Source organism: Pseudoliparis swirei, chromosome 20 (genome assembly GCF_029220125.1).
Source record: "Pseudoliparis swirei isolate HS2019 ecotype Mariana Trench chromosome 20, NWPU_hadal_v1, whole genome shotgun sequence".
NCBI lineage: Eukaryota > Metazoa > Chordata > Actinopteri > Perciformes > Liparidae > Pseudoliparis > Pseudoliparis swirei.
The window spans coordinates 8,215,035-8,227,371 of record NC_079407.1 but is presented as its reverse complement, the minus strand read 5'-3'; the positions used below and the strand labels follow the sequence as shown (position 1 = coordinate 8,227,371).

General features: G+C 43.0%; 1 protein-coding gene across 8 annotated transcripts in view; it reads right to left on the bottom strand.

Moving 5' to 3' along the window:
- Positions 1 to 4,784: 4,784 nt before the first annotated feature.
- The window catches only part of zbbx (zinc finger, B-box domain containing), a 50,449-nt gene continuing 42,896 nt past the window's right edge, over positions 4,785 to 12,337 (bottom strand). For 5 of the 8 annotated variants that reach the window (XM_056441381.1, XM_056441385.1, XM_056441386.1 and 2 more), the window contains 4 exons: positions 10,590 to 10,748; positions 7,555 to 7,698; positions 7,326 to 7,392; positions 4,785 to 5,090 (listed from right to left, as the gene is read on the bottom strand). In XM_056441381.1, the coding sequence (XP_056297356.1) occupies positions 5,012 to 5,090; positions 7,326 to 7,392; positions 7,555 to 7,698; positions 10,590 to 10,748 (449 nt within the window). In that variant the 3' untranslated portion in view covers positions 4,785 to 5,011. The remainder of the gene's footprint in view (positions 5,091 to 7,325; positions 7,393 to 7,554; positions 7,699 to 10,589; positions 10,749 to 12,337) is intronic. The other 3 variants (XM_056441383.1, XM_056441387.1, XM_056441388.1) reach the window with 3 other exon arrangements.

The window sequence follows — 12,337 nt, the reverse complement described above, 5'->3', positions numbered from 1 at the left end:
AATCTGGCCTCGGCTGCTGGCTGGTTGACAATCAGTCAGCTGCTCTGACTAATTGGCAATCAGTCAGCAGCCGATGCTGCTTGTAGAAAAGGGCAGCAGAGCTGGAGGGACGGAAAAAGGGAGCAGAGGCACAGTGTTGCGGTCTGCTCGGTGTGTGATTGGTTAAATAAAAGATGTCATCGAAAGAAACCTCTTGGTGCCTGGCTGATCCTTGGTGCTGGTGGGGGAAACCCACGGGTAGCGACATGAGACCTGCTACAATGGTCAATAGTGTCGAATGCAGCACTAAGGTCTAACAAGACCAGGACAGAGATGAGTCCTTTATCTGATGCAATTAGCAGCTGACCACATCCAAGTTGTTTGATGAAACCGTAAGTTGTTATAACTACGGTCTTGATTGTTCTGACCACCATTCTAAACTCATTTGATTAAGAACAAAGCTTGTGCCGAAAACAGGTACGGTAATAAAAATAATAAACATTTTAAGAACAATAGGTTCTCCGCTCTGACTAAGTCAGTGCTCGGACCCTAATAATAACACATATAAATTGTCATATGTAATATAAAGTCATTCATGAACTAACTTCCCTTTTTTGGGCCTGAACAAGTCCTTAAGTACTCGTGTGCTCTGCTTAGCCATGAGCCTTTTCCTTGAGTCTGTTTTGCCTCTACCTGGTTGTCACGATCTTTGATACCATACCAGAAATCGATATGATACCACAAATACAATACTGGTATATTTATCTATAATATTAATAAATAAAACTTCTGTTTTTTGAACAACTTCTTCCTAAACAGCTTTTTGAACACTTAACAAATGGCAGTAATATTAGTATTAATACAGCAAGATATTAATGTGCTAACATAGCATATGGAGCCTTTTGTAGAGTTACATAACTTTACAGATGTGTGTTTGGTCTGTGTGGCTTTAAAACAAGCGTTGTAGTTGTGTCTCTGTATGTCAGTGGTCTTTCGTTCATGTCTGTATGTCAGTGGGCTTTCCTTCACTGTTTGTAAGTCAGTGGTCTTTCCTTCATGTCTGTATGTCAGTGGTCTTTCCTTCATGTCTGTATGTCAGTGGGCTTTCCTTCATTGTCTCCATGTCAGTGGTCTTTCTTTCATGTCTGTATGTCAGTGGGCTTTCCTTCATTGTCTCCATGTCAGTGGGCTTTCCTTCATGTCTGTATGTCAGTGGGCTTTCCTTCACAGTCTGCAATGTAGAAAAAGTACATTTCACTTCTGGCATCTTTTTTTTTTCGAAAGCCGAAGACGGTGGGCACTTGACGCCAATCAGTGTGAGCGCTGCTTGTGAGAGCGCTCGGCAGCCCCGCCCCCTTGTACTCAATCCGTGCAGACAGCATGACAGAGCGGAGTTAAATTGTATTGTTTTTAATGTACGGATAAGCCTATGTCCTATATTTGTGTCTGCTACAGAATACATATGCTATCTGCTGTAACACGTTATACCCCCCATGTCCTCTGAGATAAAAGCATTAAAGTTCTCTCACAAGGACAGCCCTGAGGTCAGTTGTATATCATAGACACACAGCAGACGGTCACACTGAGCCAAGACGGCAGCCAACACACAAGAGCCACAGACTTTGAAACCAACAACCCACCCTCTTAAAAATAACATCCCGCGCGTCAAATTTACGAAACATCCGCTTCACCCTCGTGAAGCCACCGGGGAAACGAAGTGCACCGCTGAGGTCAGTGTGCGGGCACGGGCACTAATTAGCTGCTCAGCTGCAGCACATTAAACGGCTTGTTAACGTATCTGTAAATGTCGCCTGCGTCTGGTTGGACGTGGGTGCGGGCATTGATCTTCAGTAGCCACCATGTTGGTCAGTGTTAGTTTGTCTACTTTGTCCTTAGGTCTCCTTCCATCTGTCAATCAAACTCAGACAGGTCGGCCTACCACACTCAGGCTGCAAAGAAAAAGGAGCATGTCCAAATACCTTTTTTATTCCTTTAAGAAAATGTTTTTATATGTAAAATATATATATATAATATATATATATATACATACATATATATATTTGTTTTATTACTTTTGTCACAATAATAAATATTTCCTAAGCTTAAGGCAATGAATTTAGTCTAAGATATCACAATGTATAATTGGCCAATATAGGCCTCCACCTAAACGTACAGATACCCTGTAAAGATTTTTCATGAAAACCAAAATAACTAATACGGTTTTAGAGAGACAAAGAGGGAGATAACTGCATTCTGTTATCAGACGTACCATTAATGTTCATATGTGTTCTGTTTAAAAATGAAAAAACTACAACATTTCTATCAGTATTGAGCCTTCTATTAGAAAAAAAATCCAAAATTCAACCCGAATAGACAAAAAATAAAAAAGTTAGTTTCATAACGCAGCTTATTTTTGTCTGTCTGTTTTTTTTTTCTAACACCCCAGTCTGAACTCCAGTTCCAGAGAAGGGTCAGTTAATATAGCACAGTTAAATGCCAACTCCTCCAGTCTCACTGTCTTTCTGACAGCATCCACAACATCACAGACATCTCTGAATCTAAAAAAGGTCAGCCATATTTTGCCGCTCCCTTTCCCGTTTGTATGCATGTGGAGGTGAATGTGGGGGTGAGGGAGAAAGAATGAGAGACTGAGCAAGTTAAGATCTCGGAGTTGTTTAAACCGAGCCCAGCGGTTCAATATCCATCAGATTTATGTCTCTGTTATTTTTCTCTCCTAAACATAATGTGATAAACTCAGTGAAGGACACAATAACAAAGATCTACCTTTTAACCTCCCTCTCTCCTTGTCTGTATCTTGGTCTCTCTATCTTTCTCTCTCTGTCGCCGTGCTATCAATCAGACTTGTGATGATTGCTGTTGGATTACAAGGCTTTTCCTGTCTGCTTCTAGCGATTAACGCCGGGAAAAATCAAATTCCCGTCTACCCCTTCACAGAGCCTGATGCAGAGTCGGGCCAAATGCACTCACATTAATATTCACGCGCAAAGTTGTCACTTTTTGACATCCATTCGACCTACGTTTGTGTATGCGTCACACATAGTTGTGTCCTCACATGCCCATCAGCGAGAGATAAAACATTGGGTGGTGGGTTTTGAACTCAGTTGAGGACAGTGGCAGCAATAATAGATCAGGACTGGCTTTGGGGAGTAATACAAACCAACAGAGCTGAGAAAGAATAAATAAAAAATCCCACACCAACATGTACACACCAGAGACGACAAACCAGTTTGTGTTTATCTTCCCCAGCTCCTGCACACACATACAGAAATATAATCGTTTTACGTCCCTTACAGAGTGTGTGTGTGTGTGTGTGTGTGTGTGTGTGTGTGTGTGTGTGTGTGTGTGTGTGTGTGTGTGTGTGTGTGTGTGTGTGTGTGTGTGTGTGTGTGTGTGTGTGTGTGTGTGTGTGTGTGTGTGTGTGTGTGTGTACAGTCTGACCTGATCCAGTGGCACCCTAACCGTATTACTCAGAAAACAGATGACAACAGAGAAGAATGGGTCGTGTTCAGTCCCAGTGGGTAAAACTGGCACTGTAGCATTACATTACATTACATCACATGTCATTTAGCAGACACTTTTATCCAAAGTGACTTAAAATAAGTGCATTCAACCACGAGCACAAACTCAGAACAACAAGAATCAAGAAAGTAACATTTCTTCAAGAAAGTCAAACTACAAAAATATCACGAGTTTGTTTCTAATCAAGTGCCACTGAAGTGCTAATCTGTTTTTATTCAAGTTATAGTCAGAAAAGATATGTTTTTAGTTTCCGGCGGAAGATGGAGAGACTTTCTGCTCTCCTGATGTCAGTGGGGAGCTTGTTTCACCACTGAGGGGCCAGGACAGCAAACAGTCTGCATCAGGGCTCTCAAGTTTTGAAGACAGGCAAGAGTGACATTTCCATCAGCACCCCTCCCCCCTCCCCCCCCCCCCCCCCCCGAGAACGAAATTTACGGATATTTTTTCTGATTGTCTATTGTGTAGCCCATTTCTTTTTTTTGATTGGCTGATAACAAGTGGCACCTCACAGCAGAACTCCAGGGGAGCGCTTGATTCCTCCACGGTGAGGGCAGCACGGCCAGCTCATGTTGGCGCGCTGCGGCACATTAAAACATTAAATAGCCGAGAGTTTTTTTCAGCGTGAGAAATACGATGTGTGGCGGGAGTGCGTGACGTAAGACCAAAATGGGTGAGAGCCCTGCTGCATTTTGTCGAGTGATTAGCTAAAAGTGACGGAGTCACAAGGAGCTTTGCTGTTGCCAAGCAGAGTGAACGGCCTGGGGTGTGTACCGCTTGACCATATCCTGGATGCAGACGGGGCCCTGGACCAGAACCTCTGCCGCCTTCTGATAAAAAGAGGACGTAATCTCCTGATGTTGTGCAGCATGTATACCTACAGGAACGTGTTGTCGCAGTGATGTCAGCAGTCAGGGAGAGTCGACTGTCGGGTGTCACCCCGAGGTTCCTGGCAGCCGGGGTAACACAGGGCCTGACTCGGAGTTGTTGAAGGAGGTAGTCGGGCCGTGGGCAGCACACTGCCCCTCGACGTCTGTCACCTGACACACACACACAAACAGGCACACTTAGCGACAAACACACAAGGGGATCCGAGGTGCTGAGAATTAAACGGAAGTCACCATTTATCTCCCCCCTGGCTACGCCCTTTGCCCGTCTCATCATGTGCTTCATGCCTTCAGCCGATTCATCTGCAAGCATGTATCTGGCGGCGACGTTTGATGTACGAGCGTAACATATGCTGTGCATCGAAAACACGGACACACGACTCAAATCAAAACTGTATTTAATCAATTACATTTTTGTAGCCATCTATTTGCACAAGAGTTCTCCACAGATGTATTTTAGGGTCATGCGCACCATCCTGTACACCACGTGAACAGTTTAAAATTCCACCATTCTCACTTTCATCTCTGTGTGCATGTATGTTTAATTAATTTAATTGATTCATTAATAAGCAAGTGTGTGTGTGTTTATGTGCATGCTTGTGAATATCTCAAGGCAGTGAGAGAACACTCTGCCGGTCTCTCTGTGTAGCAGCCTCCTCTTCGTTTTCTTCGTCTCTGGCTCTGCCCCTGTAAGACAAAATCAACCAATCAAAGGCAGAACATCTGACATGCACAGCTATGAAATAAAAGGTGAAGGACAGACGTAACTAGTTTCAGATCATAGATTTAGCTTCAGAAACCTTTGTGATATATTCAGCCGGGAAGTTAGTGTCATCTGCGGTGGTCATTTAAAGGGCTGTGGTTTGACAGCATACTGAATCCAAGGTTGAATTTACCTACAAATTAGGATGGGTGTGTGAAATGTCTCCGCCACTAATGAACAGGAAGCAGGAAGTAGAACTGTTCTAAATAAGAGTGCACTGACCATTATAAAACCCTAGTATAATTAACTACACCAATGGAGCCTGCATATTTTTTTATTGAGACATTTAGGATTCTATTTGCATCAGACTATGACAAGGCCCAACTGCATTTAGATTCTATAAAGACAGCATATCCATGCCATCCCCAGTGCCCACCTGATCTAACACTGGTGTCAACTCAACCTGCAACTGATCCTCAAACCTTTCGTCAATCTTTTAATGTCATCAGGAAAATCGAGCATTGCATTTCTACCTCAGATGTCTCCAACGTTCAATTCATAATAGTGTTATTAAAACAGCTCTCCAAACAGGATCTCTCTCTCAGATGTGTTGCTTGCTTGTTAGTATTCATTAGTTTATTAATCAGTATCTCTTTTGGAAGCTTTGCTTTCAGGAGCTTGTTGACAGCTGGATCTTTTTATGATTTCACAACTGACTAAGAATTCCCACTCACCATTTGCATCGTAACCTTCAGTACGGCTATGTGTCAATAATCACAAGCATGCCAATTGTGTACCTGCTGATACATTCACAGTTGTGTATCGACTTCTGGCCCCGAGTGTAAGCATCAAGAAGAGAGCAGGAGCTGCCACACAGACTTTGCTAGGAAGTCGGTCCAAATAGTGTATGGAAAAACTCATTACAGCTTATGTTTTCATATAAATACAGCGGGGGGGGAAACATCAAATATTGTAATAGCTTGATCCTACGTGTTAGTTTAAGAATAAACATTAAAACATCATGTTTGGGCAATTTTAACAGTCCTTTGTGTGTGTGTGTGTGTGTTCTTGAAGGATGTAAGGAGCTGTTTTGGGAGCCCTCCGTGTAGTCTGTGTTAATCCGGTTATTACACATCTGAATGTGATATTCACAGTGCTCTGCTCAGCACAAGGCCTCTAGCGCAGATTATGCCCACTACGCACACATACACACCCCCATTAAACATCAACAACACACACACCAACACACTCAGCTTTGGGAATAAGAATCACTTTTTTAAATTTTTATTCTGCATTTAACCCTCTCTTTCCTTTTAACCCATCCTTATTTATTAAGGAGCAATGGGTCATGAAGCGCCTGAAGAATCTGGGGGGTTTCCCTTGCTCAAGGACACTTCGACTTGCACAACTGGGGGGAGCGCGAAAGAACCCACAACCCTGCGGTTGCAGGACGGCCCTCTTACCCCACTGAGCTAAAGCCGCCCCAAATACAAGAAAAATGCAATAATGCTCTCCTTCTCTATCACACACGTGCACACACACACACACACACACACATTAAGCAGCACATTACGGCCTGATAACCAACATGCTGTCAAAGCTGAAGTCGTTCTGCTGGCTAACGATCCATTACACACTCCACATAGCCGACAGGAAGAGGGATTGACGGAGCACACAAAAAGAGGGATTACCCCCCATTGCGACCACTGGAATAGAGGAGAAGTGTCGCGGAGTGTACGGGGAGCGAGAGCAATGGATTACATGGTGAAAAGGCACAGACAACAGTAGGAAAACAGGAAGTCATGAGGAGGCAGAGAGAGAAAAAACAACCATTTACCTTTCAGGAACATTTCAACAGCTACCGATGCTACAGCTAGTACTTTTTAATCCAATCAGGGCAGATCACAATATATTAACTTTCTCAGGTTCGGTAACAACACCATATGGTCCTTTTTGTAAACCCAGCAAAAATGCGCTCGTTTAGTCAAATGTGTCTGTTTTAAATGCAAAAAGTATAATTGACACTATGGAAGTAAAAAAGTTTCTCCATAAACATGACCCTAGTAATTCACACATTCTTTATCTGGGAACCTCACGATAAAATGTGGGATGCCACAACGGCAGTGACATTCTACACCCTTCGCAGACTCCAAAACAGAGCCCATGGACTGGACTTCACGCTTGAGGTAGCCTTGAGTTTGTGTGTGCTTGTTACCCACCGTGTGAACCGGTCCTTTGCATGGTGATCTACTCCCGTCCCAAATACTGAAGCCTGCGTCCATGTTTCTGAAGTGGATATTGAAGAAGGGTAATGCTTATGACTTTATTTTTAAAACCGTCTTATAAACCATCAAACACTGTTGTTATTGACAACAAAACAGCAATGTGTTGTTGTTATTATCATTATCATCGTAATATGTTGATCACATGACTTGTGTGTTTCTGTACCCGTTGCCATGAGTTCCTGCTCCAGGATGTGTGTCGTCGTGTCAGACTCCAGGTCAGGGTCCTCGCAGCCCGTGTGGTCCACACTACAGATTTCCATGATCTCCTGGGCTGCCCGGGAGAACGGACGAAACCCCGGACCCGCTTCTGAGCCCAATGTAGGACAGGATGGGGAGGATGGAAGGTACCGAGAATGGGAGCGGGAAGGAGAGAGGGGAAGAAGGTTTGTCATCGGACTGTGACACGGAGTTGGCGCAACCTTGCCACGCAGGCTGGACCCCGACTCTGAATAATAAAGACAGTAAGTAAGTAAGTAATTTATTTTCCATAAGTACATATATAACGTGTACATACTGACAAACATTAACAGAAAAAATTTACGAATGGAGGACCGTCCAAAGACCGAGGTCTGTAGGCTCCTCTGAGATGAGTTGGACGGCCCCTCCCCTAACCATTTAACCCCCCCCCCCCTCCCAACTACTACAGGCACACAGACAGTACACACACATATGGATGAAAACATAAAATGTCGTACAAGCAACAACAACAAAACCAAAACAAGAAAAAGTAAAAGAAAACCAAAAGAAAAAGAAAGAGACAAAGTAAAAATAATAATAAAAGACAAATGTGAACTACTGATAACTTAGAAAAAAATAATAATATCACGAACATAAAATTATGTATGTACATTTTATTTTAAATATTTTTCCTCTATTTTCCTCTACAGGATAAATAAATCAACGCACGGAAGGATAGATGGGTGAATGCACGGATGGATGTGAGGACATAAGGAGTTTCTTCCAAAAACACAAACAGAAAGTGTAAACGCACGACAGAGATAAGTGGAGATGTCGAGGAAGACGGGAGAAAATGAAAAGGAAGCAGCGGGGGAGGGGATTCAGTGAATGGAGGTGAGAGACAGAGAAACTATCACAACAGTCAGTTGAATGAGTGGTGTCTCATCCCCACTCCTCCGCGAGCCACATCAGATTGAATCAGATTGAACATCCATCCCCACCTGCTCACTGTAAATTACATCGGGGCCCCCATTGAGAAGCGATGATGGCGTGGGTGTGCATGTGCGGCACACCGACTCCTCATGCTGCGTGCCGTCTAACCAGTTTCAGCTCCAGTGTTAAGTATTTCATTCTTTCAATCTTCCATTGTCTCCTTACTCTCAGAGACTGGCTCTGTTTTTCTGAACCTTCACTTACTGCCTCATAACCACCTGCACAGGCAAGACTGAGCCGCATGGGAGGAATGACTCACAGCAGAGGGCCGCAAACACATGTGCAACTAGAACGGGCACTCAGTAGAGCGCATACCTTCGCATATCACAAGATTGGGCATTGAACTATGAACATTTTGTCACTAGTTGCATGCCAATTGGATAAAAATTGACCGTGCTATGGTAAAAAGAAGATTTTGACCTTTTCATGACCTTGACCTTTGACCCGATCGATCCCAAAATCTAATCAAATGGTCCCCGGATAATAATCAATCATCCCACCAAATTTCATGCGATTCGGTTTAATACTTTTTGTGTTATGCGAGTAACACGCATACAAATAAATAAATAAATACACGGCGATCAAAACATAACCTTCCGCATTTTCAATGCGAAGGTAATCACACGTACACATAACCATATCAATTTACTCCCATTTCAAAGCAGACGGGACATCAAGCTAGATTGTGGTTACTGATGAAGCTCTGTGTCTGATTTAAAACATATTCAGGGAAAGATTGGGGTGAGATTCAAATCTGATCCCTCGAGATGGTCAGACTTTAATCTTTCTTGTTTTGCATGTGTTGTTTACTTCTATATATAGTTATATTCCGTTCCAAGGCCTTCAGTTGACATGTGTGTCTTTATGACAAATTATAATGTAATGAACTGGGTGGGTCTATGCAACACATATAAAGTGTATTTAAAAAAATAAAAGGTAAAAAACAGAAATAAAATACTATAAACAGGAAAAGGAGGTCCCGACTCACAAAGATGCTTTTTACCAAAGCCATTTCAAGATATTAATTAATGGCAGATTGAAGCCAAAGCACAGATGTGTGGGCGAGAAGCCCTCCTCAGTGTGCTGTCAGACAGCACAGTGGAGCGGCAGACAGCACAATGAGGCACAGTGAGCGAAGCAACTTGCCGAAACATCTGTGCTGAGGTTCCCCTGTGGAATTAGAAATATTGCAAACATGTCGCGCACCAGAGTCTTTTTGAATCTGGAATGCAATGTGTTGAAAAGGTGTTGAGCTCTTGAGAGATCTGTGAGGTGTGAGCTTCCTTTCGAAGTACTGAACTTATTCATGATTGAGAAAATGAGTCCGCGCGGCGTCTCAACGTGGCGTCGGCTGACCGGGCCGCTAGCAGCTAATGTTGCTAACAGTAAAAGTTAAAAGGGAAATAACAGGAAGAAATGTGGCTAGATGTGTGAAGAAAACTAAAGACAACAGGGGGCCAGAGGGCTTGAAAGTCTAGAAAGTAAAAAGTGGTGTTCAATATAAACTCAGTTGTTCACAGTGAAATGGGTGAAGAGGGAAAGAGGAAGGAAATACAGTGAATTAATGAGGAGTGGGCGATATTTAATACCACTGCATGAAATAGATTATCGCCTGGTCTCTAAGGTGTGTGTGTGTGCGTGTGTGTGTGAGTGGTGTGTGTAAGTATAAACAGATTACTGCAGTGTTTCCAGGATCTGAAAGAGGGAAGTGAATGCGAGAGCACATTCCTGGACCGACTCCCAATCCTGCGTGTGTTTGTACAGTAAGTGTGTGTGTGTGTGTGTGTGTGACGTGTGTGACGTGTGCGCCTGCTCGTGTTTGTGTTCTCAAGTGATGCAGTATAATCTCTTTAGGAAACCTGCATACTCCTGCCAAGAAAGTGTTGCTAGAAGCAGAAGTAGGTGTATTAATTGTGTATTAAATAGAGTTTTGTTTGTGTGAAAGTAAATAACTCAGTCAGTTGAATCATGCTCACACACAAACACGCACGTTCACACACACACACACACACACACATCTACACTTACCAGATGTTCCTCGTTCATGTACGGATATTTCTACTCTACTGGTGGGTCTGGTTGAGTGAATTAGAATTTCAGTGGGCTGCATGCGGTTGTTCCTCCTCGTTCCAAGACCCAGCTGTTCCTCAGTGTAGGTACTAGAGCTGCTGCTTGGCCCATAACCCTCTGACACAAAAATAATTAGAGAAGCACTGAGACAGGTTAAATAAACAGAATAGTCTCAATATTTTCTCAATATTTGCAAAGTATACCATTTTATTTATCCAAAGCTGAGGCTTTTTATAAAAAGCATCCCTTCTCATTACTCCAGACACATCCCTGTGTTGCCCTTTACATGCTCTAAAAAACATTGGCAATATTTGGATCCAAGATAAATAATATCCGAGGACGAAGATCACGCAACGTCACGCTGTTACCAGTTGGATGTATGGCTAGCAAATGGAAATAGCAATACTTCTGCTTTGCTATCTAACTCCGACAGACTGTGATTTTGTATCGATTCCAATGCATGGAATACCTTTTTGTCTTCGACGTTGCCTCAAAAACACACCGGACATAAAGAGGCTGTGTGAGTTATAGGATATACAGCTATTCGTTTTCATGGCTGTTCATCAATTTGAAAAGTCAAACTAGGTCATGGTTACAAATGGTTGTAATCATTTAAACATATCACTCTTACAGCGGCCACTGCTTTCCGTCTCTTTTCGAAGTCATCCACTTGATGTGCGGAGAGTCAGAAATGAAAGAGAAAATCACAACTCATTCGTGCAATATAAAAAAAAAATAACCACGACTGGGAGGAATTTATTAGCTTATTAATACTAAGTGCATTCATGCAAATTTAGTAAATTACATGTGACGCGATAATCCATTTGTCCATTCAGCAACAGCAGCATCTCTACCAAACCAATATTGCTTAACAAGCCTGTCAGCCAATCCTGACTGCTGCAATGCAATTACTGCTGCTTTCTTCTTTCTCTCCAGTGGTTAGCCAATCAATTAATACTATCGACTGGATGGAGAATCTACTAACTACTCTCAATCAGCTGCAAATGAAAAGAGGAAAGGAGGAGAGGAGTCAGACACCTTCTAAACTCAAAAGTTGGCTGAGTTTGAAAAAAAGATTCTGGAACGCTGGAATTCTGTCTTTGTTCATTTATCTTCTAGTTTTTAATTCTCTCTCTCTCTCAGAGAGAAACTGCACTCTAACAACCTCATTTTCTGACTGGCCGGGCGACGGGGAGTAAGAACAAAAAGGGAGAGAGAGGTGGAACGGTAGAGCAGGAGATATAAACCCTGTTGCATGAAATAGACAGATGGAGGGACGTGTGTGCAGTGTTGTCAAGGTGATATTCCTCCTCCGTAAGCCTTCTCTCTCATTAACTTTGAAGTTTTAACAATGGTGGTAGAGACAGTGCGTGTTTGACGAGCGGCTGGCTGCACGGTGTGAGGAGGGTAGTGGTGCCCTTGTGGGAGTCTCTCTCTGTCAACCCCGTCCATCTGACGCAAGCTGGACGTCGGGACTCGGTGAAGAGAAAAAAGGTTGGCGGGATCATTTGCAGGCCGTATTGCTTTGAGTAAAGTCAGAATTTGAAATCCATACTGAATCAAAACAGCCGCCTCTGTTTGAAATGCATGTATTCAACCGCCTTGGACAGCAGTTGAAGGTGTAATGAGCCCCAAGATAAATTATAGCTCTTGATTCGATCCAAGTATTATTATTTTAACGCTGATGCAATTTGGAGGTGAAGGCC